Source organism: Phoca vitulina, unplaced genomic scaffold (assembly GCF_004348235.1).
Source record: "Phoca vitulina isolate PV1807 unplaced genomic scaffold, GSC_HSeal_1.0 scaffold6, whole genome shotgun sequence".
Classification (NCBI taxonomy): domain Eukaryota; kingdom Metazoa; phylum Chordata; class Mammalia; order Carnivora; family Phocidae; genus Phoca; species Phoca vitulina.
Genome location: NW_022589709.1, coordinates 59189827 through 59205377, shown reverse-complemented (window position 1 = coordinate 59205377; position 15551 = coordinate 59189827). Strand labels below are relative to the sequence as shown.

The following is a 15551-nucleotide window of genomic DNA, read 5'->3' as shown; positions in this document are numbered from 1 at the left end:
GGGAGCTTCCTTTGAACTCTAAATGCTACAGTAACAGCATAAAGTTTTAGCTCTGTTAATATGTATAAAAACTTAATAGGAGTAACTTGAGTTCCTGTCATTTCAGCTGCAAGTTTCTTTTCTTCTCCAAACTACTTTTTCCTCATTTATAAAACAAGAGGACTAAAAGCAAAATTTTGGAGTATGACAAACCGGGGATTCAATTCTAACTTGGTCTTTTATTTAATTCATGGCCTTCAGCAATGTACTTAATTTTCCAAGCCTCATCTATAAACTGGGGATAATACTAGTATTTACCTCCTAGGTGAGGATTCATGTGAACTGTTTAGCTCTGTACCTGGCATAGAGCAGAAGTGAATAGCTATTAGCAGCTGTTCTGGTCTCGGGTCTAGGCATTCTTACATTCATTCCTCACCTTCTCCTGCTCTGCTCTGTATCTCAGAGGGACAAACTCTGCAAGCTCCATTTTCCAGGCTTCTGTGTCTGCTGATTTCTGACAATGGTTCAGGCAATGAAGGCACTCCTGGGAGAAGCCAGAGTATTTCTCTTTCTTTCTTCACCTCAGGCAGCACCACAGGCAGAAGTACAATCTTTTTGTGACTCCAACTTTAGGTAATAGCACCACACTTACCCATTCCCTCCACCCTCTGGCCCTATCCTATGATTCTAGCAGGTAAGGGGATGGATAGTGAGGTGGGAGGGAAGTTGTTTTAAAAGGTATGGTCAGAGGGGCACCTGGGTGGCTCAGTCAGTTAAGTGGCTGCCTTCGGCTCAGGTCATGATCCCAGGGTCCTGGGATCGAGCCCCGCGTCGGGCTCCCTGCTCAGCAGAGAGCCTGCTTCTCCCTCTCCCTCTGCCTGCCGCTCTGCCCACTTGTGCTGTCTTTGTGTCAAATAAATAAATAAAATCTTAACAAAAAAAGGTATGGTCAGAGAAATTCGCTCTAGTAAGGTGGCCCTTGAATAGAGAGTTAAAAGAAACTGAAGGAGTGACTCACACATCAGTGAGAAGAGTAAACAGTAAATGCAAAGGCCCTGAAACAGGAGTGTGTTAAGGAGGTTCATAGAATAGCATGGAGGATGCAAGGGCTTAAGGAAACTGTAGTAGACTTGATCCCACGCCTTTCTGTTTCTAGAATATATGAGCTAGTGTTCCGTTTTCCTGATTTCAACGTTTCCTTCAATGAATGCTCTGAATTTGTGTTGATTAAAAATTAACTCAGTAGGAGTTGTATATCCTCGTTCCAAAGAATAAGAGTGATCAAAGAAAAGAGTAGTTTCTTAAGGAAAAATGACATGAAGTATATTTTTATTTTTGTTTTTTTAGGAATAGTAGAGAGTTTAAGGAGTAATGCTTTTTAAATTGCTTAAAGGTAATAAATGCTGACACCATGCAAAAACAGTGGGCATAAGCAACCAATTTTTTATGTAAAGCCTGACAGGTTTTCAGCCTCCTAGTGTTAACTCTAATCAAGCATCCTCTCCTTCTAAAAAGCAACCAGCAGGACCCCACATAAATCCAGAGGGCAAAACTGCAGGTCTCAGCATTTTTAATCTTAGTATTTTCAAAGAAATAATAAAAAAAATTAATACTAGCATCTTTATCAGCACTTTTTTTTTTTACAGAGATATGTTAGCACATTCTACAGACTATCTTATGCTTCCAATTACACTGATTGCTTAAAAGCATCTCCTTTTGACTAAATACTTTTTATTGGTACATAAATCTAAAAACAAAGAAAGGATAATTCATTGGGGCATAAAAGTTGCTATAGAAAGAAATCTCAGCTTCCGCTGACAAACTTTGTAGTGGCATTTCTATTACTGGACTTCTAATCCTGGTTTTGTCTCAAAGAATACAGTGACCTTGGCAAGTCACAGAAGCCCTTTGTGCCTTCTCTCTTTCTTTTGCAAAATACACCCAAAATGCCACTTAACTTCAAGAGAAATACATCCCAAAATGTCTTGCAAATGAGGAAAATTCTGTAAATACTGTGTTATATCTTACATGTAATAAAGTGTGAGAAGAAAGCTGAGCACGAAAATTCTTTTTCCCCTTTCCCATTCCTCTCCTCTTCGTAAAGGAGATAGGCAGGCTGGCAGGATACAAGGATTTCCTATGGCCTCAGGTAAAATTGCAAAATGAGCAAAATTGGTATTTTATTCTCCTACTACTTTTCTCTACTGTGCTTTTCACCTTCTGCTGTTTCTTCCTTTCTTGCTTCCACACTACATGCACTTTTGCTTCTTCACTATTACACTAGACCACACTTCAACACTCCCCAGATTTAATTTTCTGCTTCCTCTCCAGGATGGCAATATATTCTTAGCCGGCTATACCCTATTAGTTTCAGGAGCATAAGTGGAATTTAAATTCCAGCCCCTGATCTGCTTAGCAAGTCACGTACTTGACATGGGACTGTGAAGAAAGGACATTTTTATTTGTTCACCCAAAAAGGCATCACTTCCTAAGTCACACAATGACACACATGCTAACAAAGTCCTTGCTGCCACACCTTCTCTTAGAAGTTGCAAACAAAACTCCTGATTTCCTAGTTACCAGGTATTGTACGATTATCTCACTAAAGTTGAACGTAATGTCCAGTGAATCATCTCAACCAGTTTTGATTCAATCTTATCTTTTCTCTCCAAAATGGTTTCTGATTTTTTTTTGTAGTTTCACTGAATATTTACTTTTAAAGAAAAAGAAACAAAAGTCTGCTAAACCTATATTGTCCAAACTAGAATCTAGCTGTCATATTTGATACCATAATCCTCTGTGCAAGTTTTCAAACTTAAATCTATTTCTGTATGGCCTGAATTTAACTGAAATGCTATCTGTCCATAGCATAACCCTTTCCTCTAAGCCTGTGAAAATGTCAGGCAACATTCACTTTGTAATTTTTAAAACATCCCTTTTAAGAACAAAATAAACAAGCAAGCTCTATTCTGTGTTTAGAAGCTAGTCCTTATTTTTCAAAACATGATACACACCATAAAAGTCATACTAACCCAAAGAAGATTAATGATACTTGCTCCTATTACTTTTTTGCCACATATAATACTATAAAAATATTATATATAATATTCATAAAAATCCAGTGTTGGAGACAGATCTGTTTTCTAATTATAACCTGGGACACGGTTATAACACTGTTAATGGATCAACTCTGTACCTTGTTATCACTTACCCCACACCTCTCCCTGGGGGCAAGGTCTGTAGTTTCAGAATGTTCTCAGCTATCTGGTTCTGCTGCAGGGTAAGGTTAGACTGGAAGTAAGACAATGTCAAAGGTGACCAAACTCTTTCAGAGAAGCTTACCTTGCCACACCCACCTCCCAGGGGCTCCATCTGTTACAAGAGCACTAAATAAGTACTCAGAAATCCTATGCCTGACTCAATCCCTTCCATGGTACTGCTCAGCATTAGTTCCTCATTTTAAAATACTTTAAAAAAAAAATACTTGTTCTTCCTCTTTATAAAAGTGATTTGAAGATATAATGAGTTTATGTATGAAAGTATTTTGTAATTTTTGTAATCTGCTTGGAAACAAAAATGTCTCCAATATTAACTACACTGTATTGAGTACAGATTAAGTATTAGGAAGTAGCACTGGATGTTCTACATGTATTAATTCTTTTAATTCTCAAACAATCCTGCAAGGTGGATATAATTATATTCTATAAAGGAGTTCCCTGAAGTTTAGTGAGATTATTTTGCCAAGACCAAACAGGAATAAGAGTTACAATCAGCATTCAAACAAGTCAATTTGAATCCAAAATCCATACTTTTCCCACTACAATCCTACCTTGAAATATAGGCTATATTTCTCCACAACCAAAGGAGTGTATCACCTCTTAATGACCATAAGCAAGGTCTTGAAGAAGAAAAAAATTGCAGAATAGCATGCCCCTCTAGAAACGCTGACTGAGAAAATACCTAGGTACTATATAATTTATGCTTAAATTTTTGAACAGACCACAGATGACCTAGAAACCTTTCTGAGTCCATAATTTTTTTAATAGTTTTGATGTATAAGATAAAGGAGGAAATGCGATGTTTAAGATGCAAGACAAATACAACTTTCCATCCCAGCCTGAGTGAAGCTTAGGTATTTCACCAGAAGTTTTACCGTAGTTGTAGAGGTTGCTTTTAGGCAACCAACTTGAACAATGGAAACCTGAGTAATGTAGAAGGGCACACGGTGACCCCCAAGCCCCATGCTGAATACAAACAGCCCATTAGGGAACCCACCTCCAAATATCCATAAGCCTTAGCTGACCTATGGGTTACTTACACCCAGACACAGATACCAAAAAAAGGAAAATTCCATACATTCCCATACTTCCTCACCTTCCCTCTTTAACTGCAACCCCCACCACTGCCTCTTGGCAGACAGTCTCTGCTTTGCCATCCTTCCCGCCTCTCCCTTGTGGTGTATTTGATAAACATCTACCTCCTTTGCTCTGCCTTGGGTGAGTTCTTTCACTACCAGCGCTGCCAGCCTCCACCTAATCTGGTCACCCCACACTAGTCACATTATCAAGCAGACACACAAATCACAAATAACATACAACAGGGAAAACAAGGATTTTTTTTTTCCCTTTGGTTTTGGAGAGTAGCTAAGCTAAAACAGGAAATTCTTTTTGGAAATGTAGAAATGTCTTTTTTTATGGCGTTATGACTTCCATAAAATTCTGCTCTTCAAACCAAAGTCTCACAAGGGCCATGTCTATTATCTATTAGATTAGCTTATGATCCCAAATATTCTATTATAGTTGCTACTTTAATGGTGAGACCTAACTTCATCCAATTCTACTCTATATCTATAATAAAAGCTCCTGATTTCTCAGTAGCTTCAAGATGAAAACCATTTTAATTTGTTCCTGCTATAGTTATTGTCTTTACATGCTGTTCTGTCCTAGAGACCATTATATATATGGATGTCAAAGAAAGAGTCCTTGTCTAGTTGCTTCTGAAGGCTTCTGGGGTGACCAATGATGATCTAGGGAACAAACTGCCTAATGCATCCTAATGCAGATAATCAGCTTCAGAGTCTAACATGTGAATACCTTTGGCCTCCAGGCTGATTAGGTTACTGTTGAGACTGGTCAAGCTAATTTTACAGCTGGATACAATTTTCTGACCTATTTTTAAATTTTTTAAAGATTGAGATTTTTTTCTTTACAAGTTACCTCTTCTATCTCTGGGGATCTTTTTCTTTCCAACTGGGGTAAATGGAACAGGAAATAATGGGAACATTGTTCCCTGTCCACTGGACAGCTCTTGTCTTTCTACCATTCCTCTATCCTTCAAATGCCTGTGGTGGGAATTAAATCAGCATTGGGGACAGGTGTGGCTGTCTTGTTTTTGTGCTAGCCACTTTTTAAGACTACTTGGCCTACAAAATTTCTCAGTTTTAATTTTTCCTCTAACTTAAGCAAAAAGAGTACTGTCAGCCTTGCATGTTTCAATCTGATTCATCAGTGTGGAGATCCCTATAGGAGAATCAAAACTTCAAAATAGTAAAGTGTTCCTTTGCGATATATCTCTTTTTGTTGTGGCTACTTGACATTATGAAACTTAGAACTGATAGTGTTTGCCTGTTTACTCATGCCTCTAAGAAACTCAGAGTAAAATGTGTGGTCCATCTTATTATGTAGAAGGAGCTTATGGTACATATTTAAAGTATTGATCCCAACTTAATATTATTTTCCTTTTTCTTGGATTTTCTAATTTATTCTGTTTTTCACTTATGATTTTAATGAAGCTAACTCAACTCTAATCAGAGAGTAATGACTAACAATGATAAATAATTATGATATGTAAAAACATGAGAACTAAAGTGGTAATCTATAGTACTAGCTGGCCAATCACAGAAATGAGAAGGTCAAGACTGCTATACTACATGAGAAACTGACAGGCTATGAATGGGTTGTAAGATCTTAAAAGGAATTTCCTGCAAGTAGGCTCTATCAAAGACATGTGGATCAGACTAACATCTCCTAGATTTTGTTTCTTTTCTTTGTTTTTTTTCTTTTCTTTCTTTTTTTTTTTTTTTTGAGAGAGAGAGAGTACACGTGTGCCTGTGTGCAAAAGCTCACACGAGCAGGTGTTGGGGGTGGGGGGCTGAATGTGGGGGGAGGGGCAGAGGAGAGGGAGAGAGAGAATTTTAAGTAAGCTCCACATGGGGCTTGATCCCAAGACCCTGAGATTATGACCTGAGCCAAAATCAAGAGTTAGGCACTCAACCAACTGAGCCACCCAGGTGCCTCATAGATTTTCTATTTTTTGTTATAATGTGCATTCTGAGCATAAATTAAACAGCAGAGAGCAAACCTCCAAGATTCATAAATGGGTGCTCCTGCCATTTGACTGCCTAACATGATCTCATTCTGTGCAATGATTTGCAAATTCTTCCAGGATCATTTGCAATTATCCTTTATTCCCTATTTAAGTCTCAAGAAAAGCTCTTGGATCACAAATGACAAGCCAAAAATGCTTATGAATTGTTTCCTAGTTTTTGACTGTCAAATTGATTTTAACTAAGTGTAAAAATGTCTCTTAGATATTATTTACAGTGTCACTAAATATGATGAGCACAGTATTAAATGATGTTAAAAATGCACTAAGTTTAGAGGCTGATCTAATAAAGACAAGTATACTCTGGAATCCCTTAAATTAACACCCAGGCAATACAGGGGAAAAAAAAGAACATTTAAACCATTGTACAGGGGTGCCTGGGTGGCTCAGTCGTTAAGCGTCTGCCTTCAGCTCAGGTCATGATCCTGGAGTCCTGGGATCGAGCCCCACATCGGGCTCCCTGCTCAGCAGGAAGCCTGCTTCTCCCTCTCCCACTCCCCCTGCTTGTGTTCCCTCTCTCGCTGTGTCTCTCCCTGTCAAATAAATAAATAAAATCTTGAAAATAAATAAATAAATAAACCATTGTACATTTAGAAAAAAGTTCCAAGGTTAATTTAAAGAGTACAAACACAATAACCCTATAATACTTCCATAGTAACACCCATTCTGTGCTCACTGGAACATACTGAAGTTCTCTTGGCTTGCATGACTCAATCTTAACTACAATCAATTCACTCTTCATGATTTATCATTAAATTCTCTGTCTTATAATACAGTCTATATAAAAGAAACTTTAGAATAGATTTATAAAATATAGGAGTTTCTACTCTAATACATTCTTGAAAAACCTCTTTCTACAAAATTGCATAGTAAAAATAGCAGGCATATGAGAAAAATAGCGCTAGAGGCAGACAAATCAAAGACAGGACACTAACAAAAACAATAACAATTCTAATAAAATACTAGCACAGTTTAAAAAATACCTGGCAAATTCCTAACAAGGGAATACTGGAGTAAACATAGGACTTTATCTTCACCCCCACCAAAAAAAAGTGAAATAATTTAGAAAGGGTTGAGGATGTTGAGTTATAGAGACAAGAGGCCAAAATACAAAGAACAGGCAGAAACACATGATAAGGAGTTCTATGACAGAGCATGAGGCCAAACTAGCAAAAAGAAGACTGTGGGATAAAGGGTCAACATATACACTACAATTTTCCTCTACCATTCAGCTGTATCAATGTAGTTTGACTTTAGTCGCTATATCACTTAGTGGCAAAAAATATGGCACAAAATGACAATCACTTATGAGCTAATTTGTGTTGCAGAGGCAAAGCTGTAATAGAACAGATTATACCAAAACTTTAAATTAGCATATTTTTTCTAGATTTTTATTGAAAGAATAAAAATTTAAAATATCTCAGCAAGCCAATTCACTGCCCAGGAGAAGAAGAACTCTCAGATTGGGAAGAAAATATGGTTAAATTAATGGGTCCGGCACACAGTGAATGCTCAGTAAATGTTAGCAGCAGCTACTACCACTACTACTACCACTACTACTTCTGTTGCTGCTACTTCTGCTAGTAAAGTTGGAAACTAAACGAGCTCTGAGCACACATGTGTGGCGTACCCAGGATCTGTCACTCTCCACTTCATTGCTAACAGAATTCTGATTTTTGCCCAGGAATCTACCTCTCAGGAAAGATGACCTTAACTTCATTTTAGGGGCAAATCTGGATTAGTCTAAACCAATTATGGTAATCCCATTCTTTTTTGCCCATGACTGGTTTAAAATGGATATGTACCCTCCAGGCCAATAAAACATGAATGAAGTCCACCAAGGGAACAAGGGAGGAGTTTTGGGAAAAGCTTTCCTTATAGGAAGGAGAGAGACACAGTATCAGTTTATCTGGTCTCTTCCTCTGAATATTGTCAGGGCAAAAGTACTTTAGGTGCTTTGATGCTCCACTTACATTTTTGAGTTCCCCTTTCTCAAAGAATTTGACCTTCAGGAATTTCCCTCACTATCTTGTCAGTTATTTGCAGATTTTAAAGTGACGTTTTAAAACATTCTTATTCAATAATTCTTAAAAAGAGTTCTGTCAGAGTAACTTACTCTATCATTACCAAAAATGGAAATATTCTACATTTGTTTCCAAAATAATCTAAGATTGATTTGTTTTGAGAATTTTATATATAACATTTAAAGTCTTCTTTATAACAATTATTTTTCTACTGCATAGCTAGACTATGTAGCTCGGTGCTGTCCAACATGGTTGCCATGAGCAACATGTTGCTATTTGAATTTAAATTAATTAAACTTAAAAGTTCTGTTTTTCGTTTATACTCACATTTTTTTTTAATTTTTTTTTTTTTTTAAGTAGGCCCCATGGTCAGCATGGAGCGCAACACGGAGTTTGAACTCATGACCCTGAGATCGAGACCTGAGGTGAGATCAAGAGTCAAACACTTAACTGACTGAGCCACCCAGGTGCCCCAACACTAGCCACATTTCAAGTGCTCAATAGCTAATTTGGCTAGTGGCTACCAGACTGGACAATGCACATATAGAACATTTCTATCAATGAAGAAAGTTCTCTTGGACAGTGCAAGTAGATTATGTGTTCTGAAAGTTTAAATTTTCATATATTAGATTATACTTTAAAAGTCCCCACCTTATAAACTTATGCTCAGACAGTTTTATGAACTTATCATGAAAATAAATTTCAGTGTGGTAACTGAATTGTCTCATATTCTGAACTAGTAAAGTCTAGATTTGTGAAAAAAATTTGTATTTCCATGATATAGTTATGTTAATTGTATCATTTGCTGAAAGCTAAAACAAGACAAAGCTGGTAATAGAAATGCCAATCCACCAATAGTAAGTTCTACAATCTGAGCATCTAAAACAAAGTCCATGGGTAAAAAGCAACAAGCCTGATATGTCTAGTACTTTTTGTTTCCTTTTCTTTTACTTATCATACATTATTCGTATTATAGTACCTATCTTATTAAGGTCAAAGCATATGCCTGCCCCTACAATTATATAATAGAAACAAATGTGAATTGAGACATGGGTTTGGCTTTCTCACGCCTACCTAACATAGTCTGATATACAGTAGATTTTAATGTATTCTACCCTTAGGTAAAACCTCTATTCTTCTGAAATTCATGCTATTCATCCAAATCACTCTCTGGCTTCATCATTCCTACTGACCTCATCATGGTCATTTTCTCTATTTATTAAAGGATCTGGTACCTGGTTCACAGTCTCACTCTATACTCCAGGTTTTAACATCATCCTGAGTGACCTCAACATCTGCATAGAAGACTCCCCAAATTCCCTGGCCTTGAAGACCCCTGAACTCCTTCATCTTGCCCAAGGCTAGGCATGTATTCCCTTGGCCACACTGCAGATTTGTCATCATTGAGAATAGTCTCACTTGTCATATATGAAATTCAAGTACATTCCATTCTCTGATCCCCATACCTTCTATCTCCCTCACCCTGTTTTTCCTACTACTACATTGGTTCTTCAATTTTTATGGATTTTTGAAGTTAGGTCCTTAATTTTCTCCTCTTAGTCCTCTTTAGACTGTCATTCCCAGTGCAGAATGCATGAATCAGCACTTCAGTCATTCCCACCAGTACCCTTAAATTCTTTCTGATCTGTTTATTGTTCTCTTGTAGTCTCACCTTCTCTGATCCATTCTCACATAAAGTATAAATCTGAGGCTAAGTTTTTGAATGGTGTCTTACTACCTCCAAGTAAGTATCATGCTGTTTAACCTACAAGTCTTGCACTTAATTTTCCTTCTACCTAGAATGCTCTCATTGTCACGTTCTTCTTTTCTGGTCAGCTCCTATTTGCCCTTCATATCTTTACCTTCCTATGGGAAGAAATCCTAAATCCTTAATTAGGCTATGTGCCCATTCTATGTGCTTTTATAGCATCCCATACTTATTCTAAGATATCATACATTTATCACGCTGAATGGTGATTTTCTGCACTTAACTGATTTCCCAGGAAATTATAAGATCCTTGAGAGCAGAGATTGTCTTTCTCACTCTAGAACAGTCTGATATACAATAGGCACTCAATGGTTTGTTGAGTGAATGAATAAATAATGCTGGTAGGCTGGAAGGATCATTGTAATTGAAGCTACATGTTACTACTTCAGGATGCAAATGTAACATAGAAGTAATATGATCAATAAGCTAGAGAGTATATTAGAAGTATGCATGGGGGGAAATAGAGCAGGGTAAGGAAGATTAGGAGTCTCAGGGTTGTAGGAAGTAGGGAAGATTGCAATCTTAAATACGATATTCAGGCTAGGGCTCACTCAGAAGGTGACAGTTGAATAAAGGTGAGGTAAAAGAGTAAGCCATGTAGATATTTTGGGAGAAGAGTATATAAGGTAAAGGAAATGGGCAATGCAAAAGCCCTGAGGTGGGAGCGTGCCTGGTATGTACAAGGAAGGAGGCCCATGTGGCTGGAGCAGGGTTACTGAGGAGGAAATAGTTAAGAGATTAGTTCAGAAAAGTAACAGAGGGCTAGATTGTATAGTCTTTGCAGGCCTTTCTAAGGGGCCTGGATTAAATTAAAATGGAGTCATTGAAGGGTTTTGAGTAAAGGATATAATTTGACTCACTCTGACCCCTGTATTGAGAACTGTAGGGAGCAAGAGTAGTAATGGGAAATCCACTGAAAAAGCTCTTCAGACTAAGTCAGTGAAGAACAAAGTAGTAGCAGTGGAGGCAGTGAGAAGTAGTCAGATCTAGGATATATCTTGAAGGGAAAGCCAATGGGATTTCCTGAGGGATTGGATATGAGCTGTGAGAGAATGGAATCAAGAATGACTCAAGGGTTTTTGGCTTGAGGTAGAGGGAGTTGACATATGAGATGGGAAAAACTGGGAGGTACAGGTAAATGGAAATGTTTTAGAGATAACATTTGGACATGTTAAATATCAGATGTCTATTAAAAGTCTAATCAATGGTAAGATACGAGTCTGGAATCCATGAAAGAAATCTGGGCTAAAAATATAAATTTGGGCGTCAAAGGACATATGAATGCTATCGAAAGCAATGAAACTGGATGAGATCACCAAGGAAATAAATACTGGTAGTGCACAAAAGAAGGGCAAGGACTAGGTCCTGGACACTCTAAGAAGTAAGAGAAAAAGAGTAGGAACCAGCAAAAGAGAATGAGAAAAAACAAGTAGCAGTAAAAAAGGACAACCAAAAAGTTGTATGTTATGGAAGCCTACTGACTATCAAGTAAGATGAACACACTCAGAATTGACTATTGTATTTAGCAACATGGAAGTCATCTAGCCTTTGACTTGACAAGAGCATTTTTAGTAGAATGATGGCAGCAAAAATCTGACAGGAACAGTTTTGGGAAAAAATCAGAAGAGGAACTGGATATGGAAGTATATAACTCTTTTGAGGAATTTCGTTTCAAAGGGAAGAAAAAAATATGAAAAGAACTGGCAGGTGTTTTGTTTTTGTTTTTTTAAGATAGGAGAAATAACAATATGTTTGTATGTTTATGGAAAAATCCAGAAGAGAAGATATTAGGAAAATATCTATATATTTATGAAATAACCAAGAATTAAGATAAGAATAGAGTTGGAGAGCATGACGGTGAGGAATACTGTGTAACAGTCTGATGACATGAAATTAAAAGGTGTGGTTTTTAGGTAGGAGGGAGGAAGAATGATCTGAAAGAGGTAATGAGATATTGAAAAAAAAAGTCAATTCACTTCCACTCATTCAAGAGCTAAGGGAGAAAACACCTTTAGAAGCCTAAAGTTTATTTTAAGTATCATTAGAGGACAGCCAGTTTCCATTAAAACAACAAAGTGTAGAGAAGGAAAATTCAGAGACATCAAGATATAAGGGCTTTTGCTGCCAATGGATCATGAATTCCTAAGGGCCCAGAAGAAATGTTTCAGTAGCTGGGCAGAGATACAAAACAGAAGATGTGATATGCAGAACTTTATGGGATTGGATGGCAAGACATGAGGAATGACCTGGGAATCTGGGGCTTCTTACAGTGGCAAGCATAAAATAATCTTATTTTATGGGCATAATAAGATTAATCCTGGTGGAAAGATAGTGGTGGCAAAGGTGTGAGTGTTGGGGGACCAAGTCATTTTGGGGGACCTACGACTCTCTCTTGGTACCTATTGGGGGGAGATTGTATTTGCTCCTAGTGCTGGAGCTTCCCCTTGTCCCCTGTTGATGGAATTTCTGGACGTGAGGCCCGTTCCATTCACTATTAACAATTTAAAAAATTCATGTGACCTTCATACACATGGATTTATGACCAAATAGCTTACAGTTTTAAAAATTTCCCTGCTCTAGGGGAAATGTAAGCTAATTTTTCATAGCAAAGTTTGGTTTTACTTACATCTGTGTTACAGGAGCGATATCGTTTCCTTTCCCCAAGGCAATATTTTCCACCTCCTGAAGGTCTGAAAACATATTTTGTTTAACATGTGAATATATCTGTCTACATAAAGAGTATATATATTGCTTGATGAAAACATATTAGCATTTATTTTAAGAAAATACAAAATTTGACATTTTACTAGTTATTAAAATAACAATCATGCTGGTGATTGTTAGCAATAATGATTATGGTTGCTGAACATAAAAACTAAGGCAGTTTGCTATGAATAACTTTACAAGACTCTAAGCTGTCATGATTTACATTCTTAAGAAAATGCAATTAAATAAATTTATTTTCTAATTATCATAGTAAGCAGGTACTCAGTTCAACACAATGAGTTTAAAAATCACTTACTTATAATGAAAAACCACTTGAATCGTATTCAACAAAACACATAATCTGATACTATCTGTTCACTAAGTAGGAAATGGTAAATTTACTATTTTTTCCGGACTGGAAATGACAGAATACTAAGCAACTCTCTGGAAATAGCTTCAGTTCAAAGTAAATAATGCAGAAATGGATTTCTATCTCATTATATGAAGTTTGAAAAATTACATTTAAAAATCAGATGGCTTTGCATTATATACTATATATTACACTCCAATTAAAGAAAAAGTAAGATGTCCAATATTTGACTTACATAAATTAATTTTTTAAATATTTAACATTAAGGAAAGTCATATGCTATTATTTGGGCATGCTATTTCGAATAGAAAAAACTAACTTCTTTTAAAAGAAGTCCAAGTCATTCTCTTAAGGATCTGGGTATATTACTTATTATCATAGATGTTTATAGTTTTGGTTACTAATTTATAGTAGCCTGCAGTTGAGCTTAGGTAATTATTCTGTAGTTGTTTGAAAAAGATCAAGTATAATTATAATTTTGGCTCACTGGTAGTCAATGGAATAATTAAAGTTACATTTTGAATATATTTTGAATGCCAGTGGATACTGATTCTAAAAAGGAAAAGGAATGGCCCAATTTAAATCAGCTTGGGAGAAATGGTTTGGTCAGACAAAAACAAGGGCGTGGGGATGATGGTAGCATGACTAGTTTATGAGCGGGTGACAGTGAGCTAGCTCTGTTTAGCAGAAAGATAATAATGGAAAGAAAGCTGGAGAATGGAAACACAGAACGAGTGTAAAGGGAAATAATTTCAAACTAAAAAGAGTAAAAGAGAAGAAAAGAGATATTTAGAGAGGGGAACCAAAGAGAGGGATCCTGAGTTAAAAAGAGAAAAATAAAAAATGAAAGCTGACTATCTTTTCCCTAGGAAGGGATAAAAAGCAGAAGGGATATTATAATGCCATGCTGCACCAAACACTAGTTGAGAAAGGAGGCCTGCAACCTGAGCTACAGACAAAAAGGGGAGCACTTGACATGCAGCAGCTAAGGAGCAGTTTAGTCTCCGGGGGGGACAGGAAAGTCTAACTGGGGGACTGGTCCACCTGTAATGGGCACTGGTGGGAGAGAGAAGCAATACAGCTACCAAAGAATACTGATGTGGCTGGCCTTTCACCAGGGGGACTCTGACCGGAGAAAAAGAGTGGTGGGAGAGGAACAGTCTGACCTGCATAAAATAGTCACGGGAAGAAAAGTGGTGGCAGCTCCGGAAGATGATTAATAGGGGCATGTGAATGGAAACTATTTTAACACATGGGCAGTATTCTTTTCATTGTGATTTGTGATGCGAATCAAGGCATTTCAACCCTTGAAGTGCTCTCATTGGTCCTTTTAATACTAATGTAGCAGTAATAATTTTATGTGACATGTGAAAAGACTTACGTTTCCTGGGAGTAATGGTAATGTAGCTAAGAGCAGACCTGGATTCATCCATAATTCAGTAGTTTTTGGAGGGGGAAATCTATCTGATTATTACTAGATTAAAGGTCTAGCTATACCTGGGATAGATAAACAATGCTATTCTTTTTTCTTTTTCTTTTATTTTTAGTTGCACAGTAAGGGGGAAGGAAGAAAAAGAAAGTCTCTCTAACAAGGCTCTTCCACTCTCCTGTGCCTATTGCTTGTTCAGAAGACAAACACTTGGCTCACTAGTGAAACGTTTTTACAGATAACATGTGAAACCACAGCTTTGAATCATTTCCAACTGTGTCTTTTTGTTGGCTCCGGCTTACTTTAGCTACTTACGCTGGACTGTCACAGTGTCTTAGGGATGAGGAGACGCCTCCCCCGCAGGTCCTGCTGCACTCTCCCCATAGTGACCAGGGACCCCAGCCCCCATCTATGCTCTGGGGCCAAGTGCCAAAAGGAACACAATCTCCCTGATAACACCACTGCAAGATTTCACAGAAAACACAGAATTAGCTTTTAGGCAGATAGAGCTATCAGGTTAGAAATACATAAGGTCCGGCAATGACCAATTATAGGCATTAGCATTCTCCAATAGATAACAGACTGAGAGTTCTTTAACTGTGTTTAGACAATGGCGAAGGTGCATGTGATTTGCAAATTATCTTTGGCTAGGCAATGATTTATAAATCTCTAACCTGTACCAGGAGTCTAGAAAACTTGACTTCACTTCCTTTTTTTATTTCTCCTCCTCCAGAATCCTAGTCTTTCTCATTAAAGAGAACTCAAGTCTTTTTTAGATATTTTAGCATTAGAATTTTTTTTCTTTATATTCCACTATTATTAGGCTCATGGAATGATAACGCAATATGGAAAGTTCCCCAGTAAGGAATTTTTATGATGGTAATTGCTTTT

At 37.2% G+C, this 15551-nt stretch overlaps 1 protein-coding gene across 1 annotated transcript in view; it reads right to left on the bottom strand.

The window, feature by feature from the left end:
* Nucleotides 1-15551, bottom strand: part of ADAMTS6 (ADAM metallopeptidase with thrombospondin type 1 motif 6) — a 287534-nt gene that overhangs the window by 71454 nt on the left and 200529 nt on the right. Inside the window, exons 12-13 of the mRNA XM_032404338.1 lie at nucleotides 14976-15121; nucleotides 12782-12845 (exon numbers count right to left, since the gene is read on the bottom strand). Coding sequence (XP_032260229.1) covers nucleotides 12782-12845; nucleotides 14976-15121 — 210 coding nt within the window. The remainder of the gene's footprint in view (nucleotides 1-12781; nucleotides 12846-14975; nucleotides 15122-15551) is intronic.